Source organism: Columba livia, chromosome 4, assembly GCF_036013475.1.
Source record: "Columba livia isolate bColLiv1 breed racing homer chromosome 4, bColLiv1.pat.W.v2, whole genome shotgun sequence".
NCBI lineage: Eukaryota > Metazoa > Chordata > Aves > Columbiformes > Columbidae > Columba > Columba livia.
This window is the reverse complement of record NC_088605.1, coordinates 49,028,634-49,050,747: the sequence shown is the minus strand read 5'-3', so window position 1 is coordinate 49,050,747 and position 22,114 is coordinate 49,028,634. Positions and strand designations below refer to the sequence as shown.

Sequence of the window (22,114 nt, the reverse complement as noted above, 5' to 3'; positions counted from 1 at the left end):
TTCATTTCTGGGTTCTAATGCTGATTTCTCCTCAAATTGAAAAAATGCAGTGTCAAAAAGTTCTTAAAAAGTTTTCTTATATCATTTGTAATTCTAAATTTTGCAAAGCTGAGGAAAAAAATAAGAAATTGGAATAAAAAAGGAAGAGTGCTAAAACCTAGAGACTTTAAAATTGTAAAGTCACTAAATTAATATGGAAAAAAAGAAACACGATTGTACTTTTTTAAAGCCAATTCTGAAAGTCAGCTGTAACAAACTTCAACGAAAACAAATTGAAAGGAATATGTAACTTCATTTTATATTGCAATGTGCCATTATCTGACAGAATATTGTAGATAGCATTGCTGAAGAATTTTCCCCTTTTTGGCAGAGAGTTTACTGTGTGTTTTGTTAGGAAAGTTTAAATTATATTAGCAAAGCTGTTATTCTGTGTGAATATGCAGTCCTGGGTCAAATCCTGCAGTCCTTTTATGTTTTTTAATTACAACTAACTGGCTGTCACCTATCATAAACACCAGATGCAAAACACTAAATAGCCAGAAAAGGAAATTCTGTTGTAAAATACCATAACAGAAGCTACAGTTCTAGCCATAGCAACAGATGTAATTTTAATTTATGTATTTCTGATTACGAGGTAGGAACATAATTGTTTCTGATTACTATTAAAGAAAAAGTCTCCAAATTAAAACTAGTTTTATGAAATGCTGTACGTACCAAGATGTGTGATGCCCACACCATTGTGGAGCAAAAGAGTTTCACATGTTGTAGTTAATACCTGCTAATTGTATAATCAATTCAAAGTAAATCAAGCAAAGGGCACTTCTGCAGGGATTTTTATTAGTTTACCCTTGATTCTGCAGCTGCATTTAGCTGTAATTAGCTGTTATGCCCCTCTATAGAAATATTGCTAAGTACTGCTAAATGCAAGCCAGTCATCGTCCAGCACTATGAAATGTGGGGCAGTGGAGAACTGCAGGAAAAAAGGCCTACCGTATTTCTGATGATAAATATTGAAGTCTACATACTGTTCCCCCTCTTTGTATTCCATGTGTACCCTATGAGAAAAACATCCCTGCAAAGCTTAGAGTAATTTCTCTAAAAATGACAGTATTTCTGAAGGGCCTTGCTCACACTTTTCAAATTACTGAGTACTGTTGTTTACAGCAGCTGCAGATGTATACACTTAAATCAGGATGTGTAATAAGCCTTAAAGAGAAGAAAAAAAAATCTTCCAAATACTTCATTCATATGTTTTAGAAACCTGTGAAAACAGCTTCAAATTATTTTCTTGTGTATGTTACTCTTTTAAATTCATAGTCTGGGAACCTGCTGGAACAAGGTCTGGAAGGGAAAAGGTGTTTTAAGTTTCCATGGTCAGGAAGTTCTCAGAATTCAGAGCACAAAGCAGGTGCTGGTGCAGATCTGAAGGGTGTGATATATTTTATAGCAAACACCCCAACAGGACTCAGCTCTGCTTGATGCCAGAACAGGTGAACTGATACATTTTCCTCCTTTCCCAGCAAACCACACGCTCACACACCACGGAACTCCCAGGGTTTTAATTCTCTGAAAAAATGGCATTTCTATCTGTAGCTCCACAAAGGCAAGGTTAAACTGGCTGAAAAACAAATGCTAGCCATCCTGCTTCACCTGTGCTTTTTCCCTTGGCTTCCTCCACTTTGCAGGCATTTTTTAATATATAACAATAATTTTTGGTTTTAATAGCTGTCAAGGATAAGTTATTCAGGGCACACAGTACTATTGCAAAGTCTGCTTAGGATAGAATTCTTCAGTGTTTTAAAAATTGCAATTTGTCTAAGTGTTAGCAACTTCACACAATTGCGAGTAGTAATAATGCTAATGATGTTCTTAATGGCTTTCAGGGACAGTGCTTTGCATTAAGCTCTGTATAGATAAATAGTACTAGGTGAATTTAAGGCTTAGACTTAGTAAATAATTGCTACATCTAGTCAAAGGACACAGGGTTGTGGGAGTGAACATACATATACACAAATGTAGAGCAGCATTAAAGCATTTTTGCAAATTACAAGTAGTTCCTATTGTGCAATCCTTCATAAAACTTGTATTTTTTGTACATACCAGAAAAGCAAGGGCAGCAAAAGCAACTTGTCTGTGGCCAAATGCTGGAAAACAGAAGAAAATAATAAATTGCATTTTACAGTATGCACATGGTTTGCAATGGGTGAAATTAATCTAGTGCTGAGGAGCAGAAATACTTCTTTCCTGACAGGCTCTGCAGGAAGAATGGATATTATCACACACAATGCAAATAGTAACAGCACTCTAGAAATGCCAGTCTCCTCACCACCAGTCTCAAGGCAGCTTTCACCTGACTTTTTCTAATATTCGTCAGCTCCATCATATTCATCTCCAAAGGTCAGCAGTTCTCCTGTAAACCTGGGTTGCGGCTCAGGGACACAAACCACGTGTCTGCACCTCACTTCACTGATCTGAAACAGATTTTTTTTGGTGCTACTTCAAAAGCTACTTTTTAGGAAAGCAAGTTCCATGTGGAAGAAATGTTTTATTTAAAAGAATTAGAAATTTAACTGAGTGTAATTAAAAGTGGTGAAGAAAACCCTTTATTCCCCAAAGTTCACTGATCAGTATGAGACCTCTTGATTTTGGAGGACTTTAGGTTGCACACCAAAACCTTTCCAACGATACATACATGGTGGTGTGTACCGCGGATGGTTGACATAGTATGCGATCCAGGATGTGAATCCCCAGTAAAAGGCACAGCCCTGAAATGGACAGAAGAGACATTTATTTTTTGTTAGAAAGGGAGATAAGCAAGTACAAACTGTAACTTCATGAATTCTGGTAAATGCAAAACCTAGAAGCCACTTTGCAGTGGCTTTCTGAGTTACAGAATATAGAGCTTTTAAGATGCTATGAAGCCACTAGGGTAAAAATAAAAAGGACACATAGTGTAGATTTTTTTTTTTTTTTTTTTGTGCTGAATGTGGTTTATGCCTCTTGTAGGGATTGATGTTTGTTTCCTCCTTATTTCATTCTGCTGCTGAAGGGCACGTTTCTCTGAGTTGAACTATTATAAGTCTCGGACTAGTTAAAACAGCTGAGCTGGTACTAGACCATAAATATGTGATGTAAAAGAAAAGAGAGCCTATGAGTAATGACACACATTCGAAGCTTGGGAAGCTTCGGGAGACAAAGGCTTTTGACCAGCTCAGTATCTTCCTTCCCAAGGCCTCAATTTTATTTTTTTTTTCCTACTCATAATTTGATTTTAACTTCCTAATACAAGGCCTGTCTCTCACTCTGTATTTATATTGCACCGAGGAAGAAGAGTGTGATTTCTGTCAGGATTGCTAGATGTTGCAGCAGCTTATCTCATCATAAAATAGCATTCAGTCTGAAAAATATCCTGGAAATTACAGTCAGCTCTTTGGGTAGATGAGTCAGTTGACATGCAGGAGCTAAAATGGATATTGATTTAAATTCACATCCTTGGGGACATGGTCCTGAAATTCTTCCTACATTTGTATTTTGACCAATCATAATTCCTGAAGCTAGAAAATGGATTATTTTTTGTTCTTTCAAGGACTGCTTTAGTATGAGGATATTCTCTCTTAGACAAAATTATAAACATATTGTCACCTTTATCATATTTTTTAGAGGAGTGTGCCCTCCTGAAAACTTGTGGACAAATAACGTCTCTAGAAGATGCCTGATGTAGTGTAAACAATGGCAGAAGCAGGCCAAGCTGAAAGGAAAAAAAAAAAAAAAAAAGGAAATTAACATAAGTGAAAGATTGCTTTTTAAGACTTCACAGCTTAATGTCACAAAAGGAATAAGGACTAATGTTCCGAAACTGCCGAGTCACATTGAAATTGTGGAATTTAAGATTTTGTCTTAATTGAAGCACCTGGAACCAAAGATTAATGGAATCATTTTCATTGTTGTACAAAGTTGCTTTCATTTTTCAGGGAAGAAACTGTTTTTTCTTAGGCTTGAATGAAAAAGAGCTCCTGGAGTTCTGGGTATGATGCACAGCCCTGACAAGCCATTAAACCAGGACAGCTGTGTATCCAAGCAGACGTCTGCCACGCTTTTCCGAAAGCTATCTTCCATGTTTTCAGGCTACCTTAGTGCTCCCGTGGGATGTGCCTGACATTTAAAAATGTTTGGAATGGTTTCCTTGGCCTTTGCCAACGGAAGTAACTACATAGAGGCAGTTTGTATTTCATTACCTTGGGAATGCAAAATGAGATTTTGTTGCAAAGTTATTCCATTCTGATGGCTTTTTTGTCCCCCGTTTTGTTCCCCATGACAAAGAAATGAGATAATTATGGTAGAAATTATTACACTGATTCTCTTTTGAGGAAGATTGTGAACCAATAAGAGGTGTTGCTGATTTGCTTCTGAAAATGAGTTGCACGTCACAGAGATTTGAGTTTCAGAAACAAATGTCAAGTGTGATTCCTGGTGGCATTTTATCTTGTTACATTTACCATGCTGCCAGTGCCTGTCTCATTGCAAACAATTATAAGGCGTAAATGAAGAGTGCTTTTCAGCACGTGAAATCTCAAATATTTTTATTATGCAACTCATATGATAGCCAAAGATTAAACAATTTTGAAGTAATTAAACCAGAAAGAATTTATCTAAGGAAATTTCAAACAGTTAACAATTTATCCAAAGGCTGGAGCAAACTTCCAGCTTTGCTGGGAATTAAAAATTAATTTGGATCAGGATGGGGACCTCAGATGAACCCATTAAGGAGAGGCCACTGGAAGGTTTCTACACACCCCTTACCCAGCTAAAAGAAATTAAAGGTACTGTTGGCTCCTCTGTGCTACCAGAAACTCTCTCCTTTTATAAGCAAAAGAAGGCAGGCAGGTGCCTTGCAGCTCTGGGTTTGAATTCAACTGTTCTGTGGTCTTCACTCTCCTGTAATAGCAGCTAAGCTCTTACTTCTGTTTGTCACCTAAGTGCTTTACTTCCTAATGCTCTTTCAGAACTCACATATCTTGGGTATCTGAATTCTGTGGTTCTGTGTGTGGCTCTGGGGAACAATTAGAATTTGAAGAGGTTAGTTTTGAAATTCAGATTACCAGTTCTGAATTCTTAGGGTGGTTCTTTTGAGTTTCTCTGTAGTTCTTGACCTGACTTATGACACATAGACTTCTCAGAATTAATTCCTCCTTGTTGCCTACAGGAGAGCTGCCAGTGGGTGGAGCATTTATCTTCTGTGCTGGATGTGGATGCTACTTATGAGTGGGAATGTGCTGTGAAGAGACTGGGAGTGGGACACCTGAAGTCTTGTCCTCTTTTCTCAAGATTTTGGGTGACTACCTGCTGTGTTTATTATGTCATCTTCTGTTCAGGATGCACATCGAGAGTGCAAACCACTTGGGTCAAATACAACACAGAGGCACAGAGACCATTGAACTGAGATCTCATTTTTGGTCAGGCTTATGAGTGCTGCTATTGATAAGAATAATCTGAGACCCCTGGAACCTCCTCTGCCCTGGCAATGCAGTCTCCGTCCCTCCAGGAAACAGGTCCCACAACCCTCACTTACTGTACCACTGGGTGGCGGAAGTTCTTCGTACTTTCCACTTTATCATAAATACTCGAGAGGCGAATGTAAAACAGCAGATAAATTAGAAGAGGTCCAGTGTATTCGGTTAGAAAAAACTAGAAATAAGAAAGAAAATAGCTGTATCAGAGGAGAAAATTTTACCAGTAAAGTCATGAGAAAAAGAATAACCCTATCCACAACACCTTTTCATCCTTTAAATGTCATTTTGGCTTTATTTTGAGGACTTAAATTACATGTAGTTGTTTTCTTGCTGTCTCTTTAGGAGTAAAATCCATCTAGAAGATGAGAGATGTTTCTGTGCAGAACACAAACCCAGTCAGGAAGGCTTTGTGGAAGGTGGTCAAAATCAGTTATCTCCTCTTTATACTTTTGGCTGTGCCATCAGGTGCCTATTTGGAATCTAAATAACACTAAAAATCAAGGTCCAAAAGCAGAAGGCAGCTTGCTTTCTGGCAGTGTTTTTTGCACATCAGTTAAAAGCCAACAAATGTAGCTTTGAATCCTGGTGGTGAGCAGAATCGTCTGGAGGGGAGGGATCATGGCCTAAAATGTGGCAGTGGGAGGAAGATCACAACCTGTCTGCTTGGTGTTTAGGGCTTTGAGCCTTTGTTCAGGGACAGAGGGAGACTCCTCCCAGGGCAGAAGTAGCCTGTGGTGGGTAGATGGGACAAGTTACCCTGTAAAACAGAAATAATGTCACCTCCCCACCACGATCCCTGTGAGCCACAGACTGCCTGCCGAAAGCCATCCTCAGGTCGAAGTTCTGCCTTTGGTTTGGTACTTTTGTCAGGATACACTCTGAAGCTACAAACCAGACGGAAGAAGTAAAATGTGGTTAAGAGTGATATGAGGTCTGGATTTGATCACTGGAATGAAATCTCAGAATAAAATGGAAATGGCTTACAAGGGCCAGCAACTGGCAACTTGTAATTCAAATGCATAGTGTTACTTAAGGGACAAAGATTCATTAATAATGGACTGGTTGACTTTAAGGTAGCTATTTGCACTGCTATAGAACTGTAATGGATAAATACTTGTGGCTTAAGGAGGTAACGTTGAATTTAGACTGCAATTTTCAAAAGTGGTATGTGGCAGGCACTTCAAGCCTCAGTGTGCTGCTCCTCTAAAGAAGGAAGCTTTGAAACAAAGGTTTTCCTGCAGAAATATTCCATAATTAGGCTTCCCTCTTTTGGAACCACCCCTGTAGTATTTATTTTTGTCTGTTACAGGGAGAAACATTGGAAATTTCAACCTTTCATAGCAGGACTATCTCCAAAGGAGAGAGACTTTGGTGTTCTCTATCAGGGAAATGTCAAGTTCTCTTTTGTTTTCCATGACACCATGATTTCTGTGCTCCATTTAGACCCTGCATGATCCCGAAAGCAGTCGTGCCTCTGTGTATGGAAACATTTGATTGAAGAGTGTTTAAGAGCCCACGTGGTTGTGAAACACACTGCAGCCAAGAGATTATTAGAGTTTTGTCCTCGAAGCAGTTGTGTGGGTCTGTTCCCAACTGTTTGTGAGCCCGCTGTGTTGGACACTCTGGAAACTCTGTATGACATGACCCCTGCTATTCTATTAAAAGCAATACACTAAATATAGACAGTGATGGGACAGGAAACAGAGGTGCAGAAAACATGCCCTGGACAGGTCAGTATAAGAGAATGGAATGAGCTGTTTGCTTTGGTGTAGCTTTTCCTCCCAGTCACACCCAGTAACTGCCAGCTTTTCTCACCTGTTTGGCGTGAATATAGGACAAAGCTGCCAAGAAAAGTTTGGCAGGACTTGGCACCAAGTTGTGATTACTTGTCACTGCACCAAGTGCTCCCCTTTTGCCCCCAGCTGATTTCAGATGCTGAAAGGAGAAGCTTCAGGACTTAGTAAAGAAAAATAAAAAATAATCTGGTCTCTATTTAGCAGCCAAAGCTGACACCTGAATCCCTTTGCCTGGATGAGGAGGTTTGATTTGCTGCCGTGCTTTTGTGACATTTTGGGTGAGTTTTGGTCTGTGTCCCTCGGTTGCATCTCCCATGCTCAAACCTCTGCTCTCCTCCTCTGGCCCACCAGCTTTAAATGTACCAGAAATGAGAAAGGCAGAGAAATGCTGCTGAAAATCTCACAGGTTCACGCAGCTGCAGGGGAAAGTAGTCTTAAATTAACAAAAAATTACAATTGGTTCTAATCATCAGCTAAGGCAAGCACTATGGATTCTCGATGAATATATGCAATTAAGCCTACCATCTTCATAACTCATCCTACAGCTGACTGTTTCCTGGGCCTGGGAAATGGTGTTAAGGATCAGTTCAACTTCTTATTTTTACAGATACTCAAAAACCTACAAAATTACTAAGATACTAGTTTCTGCTGACATATCCTGCAAAAAAAAAAAAAAAATCAAAACCCTAAAAATAATAACATTGTAGCTTGTAGCTTCTGGACAAAAGAAATATAATTTTGAAAAAAAAAAAAAAAAAAAAAGTGGTTGTTTAAAACACAGAGCATTTATCTTCAGAAATGTCAAAAACATCCAATATTTAGAAGAAAATTGCTTTTTATTTACCATCTTGTGGGCCTACCTAGATTTGGTGCAGCCAGATGTGGCAGATATGGCCACAGTAAATATATATATTTTTTTTTTTCCTGGAGGAGCATTGCATCTCTTACAATGTGCACAGCTCAACAGAATTTAATCTCTGTCCATATTGTGATGCCAGTAACACCTTGCTGAACTGAGTAACAACCAGGTCAGGAATTATAATCCCAGACCTCAGGAGGCAGAGTGTCTATTCAGTGAGACAGGAATGCCCTAGAAGTGAAACAAACTCTTTACAGTTATCTGTTGTTGGTAACTCTAAGGGACAGGACGTGAATTTTCTGGCTGGTAGGGGCAGCTGATGTGCCTGACACTATCCCAGCAGGGCTGAGACAGGGAATGGAAGGTTTCTGATGTGTGTCCTGGTTGGGAAAAGGCATAAAAGGATAGAAGGAAGCTATGAACAGAGTGTGGAGTGAGGAAGCCTGAAAAAAGTCCATCAGGACCTTTAAAAACAAACATTGCCCAAATTAGCAATATCTTTACATGAGGGCATCAGCTCATTCCTCTCTCCAGCATTCAGTACATGCCCTTTCAGTAATACCACACTGCCACCCTCTCTGGGATCATGTTGCCTTTTGGCACAGCCTCACGCCATATCTCACTGAGGACAAGCTGCAGAGCAGAGGCCGTACAGCCTTTTCCAGGCTGATCCCAACCCACAGTGCTTTCCATGCCATGTAGGGGCAGTTTCCTGGCTCCTCAGAGTTGCGATGGCTTCCCTTCTGCCAGCAGGATGGCTGAGTTGAATCTGGGAAAAGATAATACCTGCAGATGGGACAACAACACTGGATTGCTGCCAGATGCTCTCAGCTCAGCAAGAGACACAAATAGCTCAAGTGTGTCCTGGGTAACTCGAACAGAAAAAACAGCTGCAGTATATAAATTATCTAATGGATAGAGTTCTGTTTCTCTGATAAATGTGAGGCAAAGGAAGTAGCTGCAGGTCAAACGGAGGATGTGCTGATACCGGACACGTTGATGTGTGCGAGGGGACAGGGAACAGCTGGGGTTTCTGGGACACCCTGGAGAAACAGGCAGCTGAATCATCCCTGAGTCCCCAAATCACACTGAATGTAGCATCTAGCTACCCTAGACTCCTTTAACAATCCCAGACCTAATTACTCTTGAGCTAATGATCATTAAGAAACATCATTAATTTCTGGACTAATTCCTACTTCATATGCTTTGCTACCTCATTAAAGGCCATATAGTTACCTAGGGATGATAATGGCATCATCTTAGCAGCATCTTTGAATCTTCACCTTTTAAATATTTTTTTTTTGTATTTTCATGTTTACAAAAATCCTCAGCAGCAGTTTTGCATCAGGTGGTAAAATTCTTAATGGCTCCTTGAATATTCAATTATTTTTGTTCAAGTTCTCATGGAATTGGTTGATCCAGTCTATAAAACTTAAATAGAGTACAGAGGGGGCACCTGAAAGTCCCCTGTCTGGGCAGATTTTGCAGTGACTCGGTGGTTTTCAGTGTATTTCAGGCTGCATCTCAATATTTACTGCAAACCCCAGAGATAGGGATGGATTTGCTGTAGGATTTTGTAGGCAAATTCCAGCTGACTCAGGCCGGCTCTTGCAGCCAGGGAGCAAACAGTGATGGATGCTGCTTCTCTCCCAGCCAGGCCAGAGAGAAAAAGGAGGGGAAATCCCAGTTTTCCTCCTGTCTCTTCTTTTGACACTGAGCTAACACAATGGGTTTGGATTCAGACCTCTTCATACCCTGAGAGCACGAGCCTTTGCGTGTTCATATTCAAAATGTTAAATTACTGCAAATTAACAAATGCTCTCACACACACACATGTGCATGCTATATATATTTGTACCTATGCACACTCAGTGAAGCCCTTAAGTTCTGTTTGTAACCAAAGACCAAGGTGAGTTCACAATTGCTGCCAAATCTTTACAGGGCTTTGACAGCATTTTGCAATCTGTGCTATAATGTGTATCATTTTAAAATGTATATCCACCACCTGCTCTGCAGATACCTAAATGAAGTCATGCTTTTAAACACCTGACTATTACTAATAACCTCAACCAGCTCTTCCACAGCACTTTTTGTCTAGAAGTCTCAAAGCACTTTGCAAAAGAGGAAAATACTCTTATTTTCTTGCTCCAAACCTGGAAACTGAGATACAGAGAAATTCGGGGACTTGTCAAGCTCACCAGACAAGGTGGGCAAAGAACCTCACTCTCCCAAACACTGGTTCACTCTCTTCTCTGTGCTCTTCTTACCCCAAATATGGGGTTGGGCAAAAATTCCCCATAGGAAATAATTTTGCTAGGCTTATGCGTTCTAGAGGGACTAAAACTTCCCCAGTTTGCCTAGACTGACAAATTGTTGATCTCCCTAGATACCATGAATACAAACAGGAAAGTTTCTACGCTTATCAGCACCATACTTTGAGTAGCTATTTGTTCTGTAAGTAGCAGGACTGGTTTAAAGATAAATTTGTGTATAACTGAAAGAAAGAGCTTGCTCTGTTTATTGAATTCTCTCTACCTTCTTTTTGCTCTTGAAGCATTAAAAACTCAAGGGTATTACTGTAAACACTTATGCATGGGTTGTGTAGCCTGTACTGTGCTGAACAGCAACTAGAACATTCACTCATTGAAATTATTTTTCCTAGTAGCTCCCTAAATCCCGCTGACACCTGAAAAATTTACATGCTGGTATGGTTCATCCTGAGCTTGTGGCATTTGTTGCTGAGACCAAGAGGAATTATTATACCACTGTCTGCCTCATGAGAAGCAGTGTCTGAGGGATCCCAAGCAGCCAGTTGGGCAGTTTCTGAGGGCTCCACATCCCTTATCACTTGACTTCATGCTGCCACTAGGCAGAAACAAAAAGCCAAGAATATGTGTGGCCCAAGGAAAGGCACAAACAATGTAATGAAATCAGGCAAATGGAAGCTCTTCTCTTCTGATAAGTCTGGAGGCTGAGAACTGTTAGACTTAATTAAATGAAAAATAAGACAAATCTTGCGTGTGTGGTTTGCCTTTGTGAAAAGTCAGAGCGTTCTGAGGGTTCCCAGCCTGTGACTGGTATCAGCTTAAGCCTTGAGGCCGGTTGTACCAAGGCAGAGTGACACTTTCTGTGTATAACATTATGTGTTCAGGCAGAAACCTCTGCCAAATACAAACCCTTAGCTGTAAAATGGAGGTGCTTTGTGTTACAAATAATTATAGCTGGAAAAGGGCCTGTAGAGGCAACTGACTTTTTTTGTTTCCTGGAGATCCTCTTCTATGATCAAATTATCCAAGAAATGTAGCAATGAAAATATGTTTTGGGATTTCTCTCTGGCACCTGTGTTGTAGTCATCCTTAAGCCACTCATAAGAGTTACACAAAATCACACATTCTGTTTCTTTGGCACTGCTGCAAAATTTTCAAGGTACCCACAACTCCCTGAAAGCATCATTCAATTTGGAGAGTCCTGTCCCACAACTAATTGTGTTTGAACTGGCAAGCTCTGATATGTATCCACTAAGAAATATATTCAGTGACATTCTCCACTGATACATCCTGCAGATCCTCAGCTCACTCTCATACCTTGTTCTCACATTCCTTCCTAAGTAATCACAGAATCACAGAGTAACAGAATCACAGAATGTTAGGGATTGGAAGGGACCTCAAGAGATCATCTAGTCCAGTCCCCCTGCCAGAGCAAGAACACTTAGATGAGGCTACACAGGAATGTGTCCAGGCAGGATTTTAATGTCTCCAGAGTAGGAGACTCCACAACCCCCCTGGGCAGCCTGTTCCAGTGTTCTGTTAACTTCACTGAGAAGAAGTTTCTTCTCAAATTTAAGTGGAACCTCTTGTGTTCCGGTTTGAACCCATTATCCCTTGTCCTACCGTTGGTTGTCACCAAGAAGAGCCTGGCTCCATCCTCATGACACTCACCCTTTACATATCTGTAAACATTAATGAGGTCACCCCTCAGTCTCCTCTTCTCCAAGCCAAAGAGACCCAGCTCCCTCAGCCTTTCCTCATAAGGGAGATGCTCCACTCCCTTAGTCATCTTCATTGCCCTGTGCTGGACTCTCTCCAGCAGTTCCCTGTCCTTCTGGAACTGAGGGGCCCACAACTGGACACAATATTCCAGATGTGGTCTCACCAGGGCAGAGTAGAGGGGAAGGAGAACCTCTCTTGACCTACTAACCCTTCTAATACACCCCAGGATGCCATTGGCCTTCCTGGCCACAAGGGCACAGTGCTGGCCCCCCAGGTCCCTTTCCCCTACGCTGCTCTCTAATAGGTCATTTCCCAACTTATATTGGAACCTGGGGTTGTTCCTGCCCATATGCAAGACTCTACACTTGCCCTTGTTATATTTCATTAAATTTTTCCCCACCCAACTCTCCAGCCTGCCCAGGTCTCACTGGATGGCAACACAGCCTTCTGGCATGTCAGTCACTCCTCCCAGCTTGGTGTCATCAGCAAACTTGCTGATAATACACTCTATTCCTCATCTAAGTAATTGATGAATATATTGAATAATACTGGCCCCAGTACTGACCCTTGAGGCACTCCACTAGATACAGGCCTCCAACTGGACTCCGCCCATTGACCACGACTCTCTGGCTTCTTCCCTTTAGCCAGTTCGTAGTCCACCTCACTACCCGATTGTCCAGACCGCACTCTCTCAGTTTAGCTGTGAGGATGCTGTGGGAGACTGTGTCAAAATATAAGTTTTCTTAACTGACTCACTAGTTTGCTGAGACTCCCAGCCCTCTCACTCCTCCAAATTGTTCAGATCTTGTCTTTTCTCATTTGAAATTGTTCCAGAAAAATTATATATAATATAATCTTACATCTATTAAATATAGTTCCATTTTTTCAGCCACCTCTGATTTACACTACCAGAAGTCTATTGTAGCCATAAGTCAGATCACAGACTATCAAAGGTTTTCTCTGTGATTATTTGTTTGTATTACAGAGCTGTGTGGAATCAGAGTCATATAGGAAGGGTTTCTATTGGGGGGGGGCTGTACAGACACAAAGTAAAAAAAAAAAAAGTACAACGTAAGTAAATGGAGCAGTTCTGCTGCCAGTCTCAGCATTTTAAGGCTCTCACGAGTCAAAGTATTTGAGCAGTCCCTAATTTACCTCACAGTTACAGAAAATATTTACTAAAGCACTGTGTTTCAAGGCTTATATTCAAAATTCAAAGACTTGGGAGGTAAAATGAACTTTTCACAGTTCAACACTGTTTTTCCAGTTCTATTTTTATCCTTCTGCTAGCCTGCCTGGATAGCAACTAGATAGCAGAAGCTGATAAATCAGAAATTGCAATCACTTCTCAGAAGAGGAAAGCTTGAACAGAAGTCTGGACTTGTGCAGGAAGAATGGTTTTCCTTTCAACTACAGTAGCGGTACATGTTCTTAGCAGTAAAATGCCAAACACGTTTCAAAAAGTCACATGCTGCACTGCCATATATAAAAAGAGGTCTCTATCAAACACGCTTAGGCCCAAAATTGGACCTAGATTAAAAATAAAACACTATCCCTTCAGTGGTGGGTATTTCAAACATCCCTGGAGGCACAATCTTTGCATGAAGAATATAGTAAATATCTGTAAGCTCAACTCTCATTGGTATCTCTGCAGCACCAGTCAGCGAACCTCAAGTACTGCCCCCCCCAGATATAGGGTAAAGGAATTGGTAAATCTCACCCAGAAGTAAACTATGTGTTTCAGGTAATATTGTTTTATAAAAAAGACGGCAGAGTTGTAACAAAATCCCTGATGCTAAGAAACAGGTTTTGTTTTCTCCCTCAGTTGTTTCCTGGAGATGAGCCTTGAGGGCCTCCATTCTTTCAGAAGAGCCAGCTGAGGTTGGATTTCTACCCATGTTATCCCAGGAAAAGGCCTCATTCTCAAAAGAGTTCTCAAAAGCTCACTGCTCCAGTGGAGGACAACTGCAAATCCCTCAACCCAGTTTGTCCTTCCTTCTCCAGAGCAAGCCAACCTCTAGAATTTGTTGAAATTCAGGCAACCAAACTTAGAGCTGTGGTACAATCTGAGCCTAGGGGATACCTGCTCATAACAGCACAAAACCCCAAACCAGGGTTCACTGGGAACCATGTTGTAAGAAGGCTGAGGAGACATCTTTCCTACAAAGAAGGACTGAGTAGGCAACAGGAGCAAACTCTTGAGCTACCAAGGTGCAGTCTGACAAGGACTGTAAATCAGAGACAACACATGCACCAAATGGGAAGCTGAGGTTTCTCAATTCAGAAATATGCTTCTAGACTTAGGGACCCAAATGGTTTATTTGGGAACAGACAAAAGCATAGTATTTTATTTTACAATGTACCTGGAGGCATCAGAGTGGGTACCACTTTCCCTTTTCAAACAGCCACGAGTTTCTTTTCTTGGTGGAAATCCTCAGGATTGCAGATCTCGGTGGTTTTGGTCCTCAAGAGAGGTAAAGAAGCTCCAGATGACCCACCTCTGTGCTTAGTTTTCCCCTAGACAGATCCACACCCAAGAGACTGACCTTTGGAGAACCAACAGATCTCCATGTGCCTTCATGTTTATTTTTGGAGTCTAGACCTTAATGTGGCCCTTTGTACCTCAGCTATCACTTTGCTGATGAGATTGGAATATTTTTATTCTGTGCCTGGTTTATTTAAATGTCAGCTCTATAAATCAGAAGCGTCTCTCACCGTGCATAAATCTGATAGAGCATCGAGGGCGTTTGAATGGGAGCTCTATGCACAGTAAAAATGGCAGTAAAGCAATATTTCCTGTGTACAAATACTTTCTTAATTGCTATTGTTAGAATACTATCTTCTAAAAACTTTGTTGCTACAGACTGGCTATAATATAAAAGTCTCTTGACTCCCAGTGAGAACAGAGACAGTTCAGAATATGGAACAGAATGGGATACGATGAGTATTTAGAAACTCATGGAATCCATTTTCTGCACACACAGATTAAATCATTAAAAAATGACACTGCAGTATCAATGCCTAGTTGTAACTGCACTATTTATAATGGGATATTAAGCTTTAGTTATGTTACTGTCTTAGGCTACATAAACCACCAGAAAAGGAGAAAATAAATAAGGTTCTTGCAGATTACTTAGTTGTAGCAAACAGAAGGCTGCACTGCTCAAAATATTGCGTTCTGAGGCAATTCCACAGTTAAGAAGTTGTGGGATGGGTTGGGGGGAAACAGAAGCCCAACTTGCATTAACCACTAAGACAGATATAGGTCATGTTCTTGTTCATAGGGGCTAAAATGTCCCCAAGTTTGTGCTGCTTCCCTGAAGAATGGGGAATGCATGTGAGCTCGAGCAGGTCAGATGGGTATGTGACCTGACAGTGCTATCACAGATGCTAGCTCTTCCCAAAGTCAGCAGCAGCTCTGGCAGTAACATCCACCTTGAGCGTACTGTTTAAGAGAGAAAGGGCTATAAAATAGCAACTTTGTTTTAGGCATCTCGTAGTAAAACCTCCTAGCCTGTGAGCTGCTGGAAAGAGGAACCAGTACCATGAGCTGAAAGCTCACAAGCTCCATCCAGAGAGGCACAGCCAAGGAAGGCCAGTGGCTTGTCTGTGGGCCTTGTGGTTGCCCCACGGGAGCAGCAAGAGATCTGTGGGCTGCCTGAGGCCAGAATCTAATTAATAACTTGCCCTACAGCCAACAACAACAATTAACAAAAATTCATTTGCCTTATTAAAATAATTGCAGGCAATTGACTGTTTTCCATTGCTATGAATAGTTTCATTGCAGCCTTTGTGGCACGCCTTTCCCCCGCCACCCGGACCTTCCAACAAGTGCTTACAGGAAATAACCAGGTGAACCAAGACTAGCAGTAAAAACAGACGATGGTTCTACCAACACCGTAATACAGGTATTGTTGCTCATGGTGAATGCTTTTGTTTTACAAAGAGATTTTAAAGTTTTGTGACTCCTAAGTCTGGCTGGGCATCTTCTGCCCAGAATCCTTGGCTGTGCCACACTCCTGGAACTGTTCTTTAGGTGAACAAAATTTAACTAATTCCCATCCAACTACTTTTCTGCTTTAGTGACAGCATTAGCAGAAAAACATTTTTTTCTCTTTTAATATCCTTCCACTTGCAAAGCTGAGGAGCCTTGCAGCAAACGGATGTATTTGAGTACAGCTCCTGCATATGCATATAAACCCTACATTAGCTAAAACTGCTTTTAAAAATATTTTCTTTTCTCAGGAAATATTGCTATGTCTACCTTCTAACCTTTAACTGGATGTCAGAGTTAGCATGTTGGTAACTTGGCTCACCATCAATTTAATTCTGTTTTGACTGCTGATAAAGGAATAACACCATTTGACATGTAGAAGGACAGGCTGAGGAAGTTGCAATACTTTCAGTACATTAAGATGTATCACGTTAATTGTTACAAGGACATACTTACTGTGGTCCAGCCAACCTGCTGACCCAGGTCTGTGAAATACAGTGTGATGATGGAGGAAACGGCCAGACTTTGAATGTTAATGGAATCCTTCAAATAGGGCCCATCTGTAAGAACAAAAAGAATAAATTGCATGAACAACAGGCATCCTTGCAGAGGCTCAGCATAGGCTGCTCTGCTGGTGCTCAAGGTGTAGGCTCAACTTGTATACAGATTTATTTTGGTGACTTCATACTTATTCCCCAGGTTAGCAGCTCAAAACCTTTCTACAAGAGGAGTTTTCCTCTCATTTGAACAAAAAGCATTTGGCTGACATGATGCTGAGCAGCAATGTGCCACAGCTATGCTCTCTGTTCACCTATGCTCTCAGAGACACATCATGCTATCACACGGATGGTGTCATAGAGCACTTTTTTATTCTGTCTTGCAAGACTAATGGTAAAGTCGATGTTATGTCTTCCTCTCTGATAACTTTTGCTGAAGCATTTACATTCTCAGGCTATTTTACAGCAGGTGGCACCAACAGGATGAATGCAACTTCTTGGGCAAAGGCCCACAATCAGGATTTTTTTGTAAGCTTGTGTGACCTAGCCAGCCTGGGTCTATCTCAGTATTACTCTGCTTCCAATCCTGATGAACCCGGAGCGTACAAGCAGAAATATAAAATGTCAGTGTCTGGTTCTCTTTTATTTTGTCTAGACAGTGAGATGGACATTAGGAAACCCCAGCAGCCACTGGCATGGGGTGCTGCTGTGGCTGCAATGCTTTTCTCTTTTTGACTTTATGTATTGTGTCTCCCAATAAACATTTATTGACTGTTTAAGTCTGTGAGGGTGCTAAATTCCACCAGGTGCTGAGCCTTCATTTTCTAGGGCTCTGCAATGCTGCGTGTCCACAGACCAAATGTGACACGGCCAGCAGCAGCTGCATCTCCCACTGCCATGTCCACCAAGAACTGGTGTACTGGCCCCGCCTCAAAAAAAGAGGTTGTATCTTCTGAGGAGGCTGTGAGCAAGTGTTACAACTGATAATGCAGTGAGTGAGGGGAGTGAATGGTTTTAAAACTGCCTTGTCTTCATTATTTGATCATATACTATGTTCTGAAACATTTTTCTGCAATGGCTATGAAAACCATTAGATTCCTTTATTAATGAGAAAGCTAGTAAGTTAAGCTTTGATGTCAATTAATGAGAAAGTGCTAACATTTCACCCAATAACACATATAGAGAGAGCAATGCTGTTAAGAGGAGAACTTGCCAAAGGATTAGGAATATGTTAGGTGCCTGTACTCAACCCTGTGAATACTCACTACGTTCTAGTTGCAGGCCAACACGGGAAGGGTACCACTGGGGACCTGTTGAAATCCAAAAACATGGCTGTTTAATTTCATAGTGGAGGATCTAAATTTCTCATTCTGTTATTGACAGTATTCTAAAAGCTGATAGCTACAAACGTGAGGGGAAAAAATCCTCTCTTTAGGTCTCAGCTATACAAGGAGAATATAAGTGAGCTAGAAGAAGCACACACTACATGTATTAGAGCAGAAGTCTCTTTTCCCCACTTGAGAGCTGGAAGGGCCAACTTCACTGCTGAACATTCCACCAGTGCACAAAAAATGGCAGCGTGTACACCACTGGGAATTATGAAGAGGACCCTGTTTACTACTGTATTTGTCAAACCTCCATATTAAATGTATCTGTCTTGCCCTTCCCTCCAAAATGATGCCTGTTCTGCAGTCTGGTCCAAAGGGATTGTGAGCAAGTGTCCATTCAGGAATATAAAATCTGACTCAGGACATGCAACGAGCACCAGTTCTTAATCACAGAAATCCCATTAGTCAGGTAGAGATACAAAAAGTAGAGGCATCTGGGTAGCTAATACAGGGCTACGTATGACTGTTAGTTCAAACAGGTACAAGTCTCCAGCTCTGTTTGTTTCTCCCAGTGTCAGAACAATTGGGTCAGTGCCACAAAGCCTGCAGAAGGGCTGGTGGCTGTTCCATTTGTCACCTTGTCCAGCTCTCTGTAGAGACTGCACGTAGGAGGCTGTGCCACCACAGCTCTGCTGGCTGCCTTGCTGCTGTGAGCACTGCAAAACCCCATAATTTAGCTGCTTTACTGTTGAAAGCTTTTTGGGCTGACCTGGCACATTTGTCATTGGAGCAGCTTGAGGAGACCTCACACAGTCCGTGGTGTTGGTGGAGTTTAGGTGCAGCAAAGTCTGATAAATGAAGGCAAGGGAACAGCTGCACCCCCAGCCATCAGTACTGCATTTATTTCCTTTGATACACCTCAGGATAGTAAGTAGCCTGAAAGAGATTTGCTTTGTCTTTTCAATTCAAAGTCTGGGTGAAATTGGTCAAATATAGCCATGGTTTTCTTTAGACCTGTCTTACAATTGTTAGTATTCCTGTTTTTAAGATACCAGTACCTTAAGCAAGCAGAAAAAAATTCTTCACAATGACTGTGATCAAACATGGGAAAGAAACTCTGGGATTGACTTCCCTGGAGACAGACAGACTGCAGCTAGGAAAGATCCTGAAAGATCTCACATCACTTGAAAGCTGGCCCTGCTCTGTGCAGTAGCTTGGCCCATATGAACTCCAGAGGTGGCTTCCACCTGAACTGTAGTTTAGGATGAGCAACAGAGCTTGTCCACCCCAGCAGCTGCTACTGGGTGCGGAAGGGGAACTGTACCTGGTGTGCACTTCACCCAACATGCAGGGGGACCTGGCACACCCTCATTCCCAAAGTACTTGGTCCAAGTTTGAGTTCTGTAGGCAAGAACAAGCATTAGATGAACACAGGAACCAGGGCTAATAGCAGGAGGTGAGACATCCGTCAAGTAAGTGGTAAACTTTTTTTCAAGGTACCACAATCATCCCCAGCTATTAAAGATAACAAAAGGAAGATAGAGAAAGAGCAGCTGTCTGACTTGTCAAGGAAGATATGATTTGCTCCAGGACAGCAGATATCAATACTTATTTGGGAGCCTGAAATGCAATGTCTGTGGGTTAAATTGGAATCTTCCTCCCAAGCACTCCCCCGCCTCGCATTACAGAATGTTTCAATAAAAGCCAATTTATGTGATCCTGTGGCAATGCGCTTTTAGGTATGGCTCATCATCTTTGCAAGGGCAAACAGAGGTTGTGCCTTTAAGCATGTCATCCCATATTTCCAGTCCTGTAGCCTCAATATGCTGTAATGTTTAACATACTCAAAGATTTAGACAGATGGAAGCGTGCCCTTGCTGCAGTGACCCTGATATCACACCGCTGAGTGGCTCTGTTTTCCAGCCCATACGTGGGGTGCTGTGTGCATTTTGTGGAGGGACCTGAAATTAGCTGTTGGGATGTTCCTCCCTAGCTCTTAATATCTAGTGGAGGGCCACTAGATAATGTCAAGTGGAAATGTGATGCAAAGGAAGTGCGGGACAAAGTCCAAACGCGCCTCTACTTGTAAGTAGGTTGGTTTTAGACTAAATCTTAAGGGTCTGTCAGACCAGTTTTGACTTGATAAAGCAGAGATAGGCTGACCAAAAAATAAAATGGATCAAACCACAGGTCTGTTTAGCCAATATTACATTCTCTGATATTTAGCCAATATTGTGGTTCCACAGTCACATTTCTCAGATTTCTAGCATTTGTGTAGAACAAGTTTGGTTCCTTTCTTTGCAGCGCATTTGAACAGCTATTGAAATGTCTTCCTGGTTTCCCATTGTCACTGTTCACTGCAGGGCGACAATAAACCATGGTAGATGCTCTCTGTTAACGCCCCACCCTCCCCACTAAGGAAAGTTAATAGAAGGAAACAGGAGAGAGACTTGCAAGTTGGAAAAGTTAAAAATGCTTTACTAATACTACTAATAAATACAGAAAATTATACAAAATATACAAAACCAATCCTGAATTTCCTGGGGCAGCTGGCAGGGCTCCAGCAGCTGCAGGGCAGGCACCCAGAAGTCCTGGGCTAGACCTTACAGTTAACCGGAACTGGATTCAGGGATGCAGGGTCTGGAACCAGGCATGACAGACAGGGTCCTCTTCAGATGCTGGCTATGGTCAAATAGAGTGAGAACCTTGTGATCTCCCACTTTTATAGGGTGCATGAAGTGTATGGGATGGAATACTCAGTTGGTCAATTTTAGTCACCTATTCTGTTTGCCCCTCCTTGCAAATATGCCCCTCTCACTTACGGGACGTGTGAAATTTTATCAGTAACCTTGGCTGCCATATAGCAATAAATCTAGACCTGGGCCTCTTCTGCTGTACCATTGCTACCCTTATCAGCTCCGGAACTAAAAACATGCAGCCAAATTAAGAAAAATGCAGTTACTTAGAAGAACTTAGCTGAAAGGAAAAATCACTAAAAGACAAAATGGTTTTGTTTTTAACAAAACCAGGACACCCATCTCCTGTTTGATTATTTCTGCCCTCCTGACTTACCTTTCTCTGGAAGGATGTTTGTCTTGATCTTTAAAACCATCTCCCCCAGCTGCAGGCACATGGGCACCCGGCAGCTTTTCCCCTTCCTTAGCTGAAAGAATATTTGCAAGTTCCTTGATTTTAAGTGTCGTCAACATCATTGACAATACTGCAATGCAAAGATGCACAGAAAACCAAGTTCTACTGGTCCCATTGCTCACATGGTTTGTTTCTTCACTGCATTTATTAGAACTTCAGGAAGTCAATCAGCTGACAATCACAGGAACTGAGGACAGTTTTAAAAGCCCATAAGCAGTTTTAAAAGCATCCACAAGTTTTCTTTATCCACAAGATTTAAACTGAGCTTAATATGTGCTCCACCACTTTGATATTGCAAGAGGTTTTGAAAATTTAATAACTACGAAATACAAGTACTAGGTACTTTTCCAATAGTTATGAAAGTGAAGGGGTCAGTATAATTTTTTAAAGATTCATAAAGATCCTTCCATTAAAAAATCTCTAGTGTGCTGCCTGTTCTGCAGTAAATGACACAATGAAATGCCTATTTTTCCCGAAGTATTTACGGAGTTATATGGACCTACATGAGAGCAAAGGTATACCATGACAAAGAACTCTTGCTGGGGAAATTCAGTGCGTTCCTTAGAACACAGCCCTGTGTGCCACTGGGGAGCAAGGAGTCTAACAAATGCACAACAGAGCTGACGGACACCGTCTGGAGATAATTAGCAGACTGACTTTCCATGAACAGCTAATTTTTATTATCATTTAAATTATTTGTTTTTGTCATTGGATTTCACCACCCACACATCTCTAATAACAAATAGGCTTAATAATTACAAGCAATACCTGCTGTGATATGAATAGGATGATATGAACAACAAAATTGCTATCATCAATCAACAGCAGCACATTGTTTAAATTTGCAGAAATATAGGAAATTCTGGGGACCACCAATACTTCTTGCATGATCACAAAATGTTATGTGTTAGCTGAGAAATGTAACAGCACCTTCCTGAACTGAGCACAGCTGAAATGCATTCTATTACCAGTGTCCCTCCACATGGTCCCA

At 41.3% G+C, this 22,114-nt stretch overlaps 1 protein-coding gene and 1 long non-coding RNA gene across 2 annotated transcripts in view; one reads left to right on the top strand and one right to left on the bottom strand.

Moving 5' to 3' along the window:
• LOC110365240 (uncharacterized) overlaps positions 1–22,114 on the top strand; it is a 362,256-nt gene that overhangs the window by 222,715 nt on the left and 117,427 nt on the right. The gene's annotated exons all lie outside the window — the stretch shown is intronic.
• The window catches only part of TECRL (trans-2,3-enoyl-CoA reductase like), a 59,723-nt gene that overhangs the window by 4,457 nt on the left and 33,152 nt on the right, over positions 1–22,114 (bottom strand). The window contains exons 4-9 of the mRNA XM_005511249.4: positions 17,911–17,955; positions 16,605–16,708; positions 5,570–5,685; positions 3,643–3,748; positions 2,693–2,765; positions 2,101–2,144 (exon numbers count right to left, since the gene is read on the bottom strand). Coding sequence (XP_005511306.1) covers positions 2,101–2,144; positions 2,693–2,765; positions 3,643–3,748; positions 5,570–5,685; positions 16,605–16,708; positions 17,911–17,955 — 488 coding nt within the window. The remainder of the gene's footprint in view (positions 1–2,100; positions 2,145–2,692; positions 2,766–3,642; positions 3,749–5,569; positions 5,686–16,604; positions 16,709–17,910; positions 17,956–22,114) is intronic.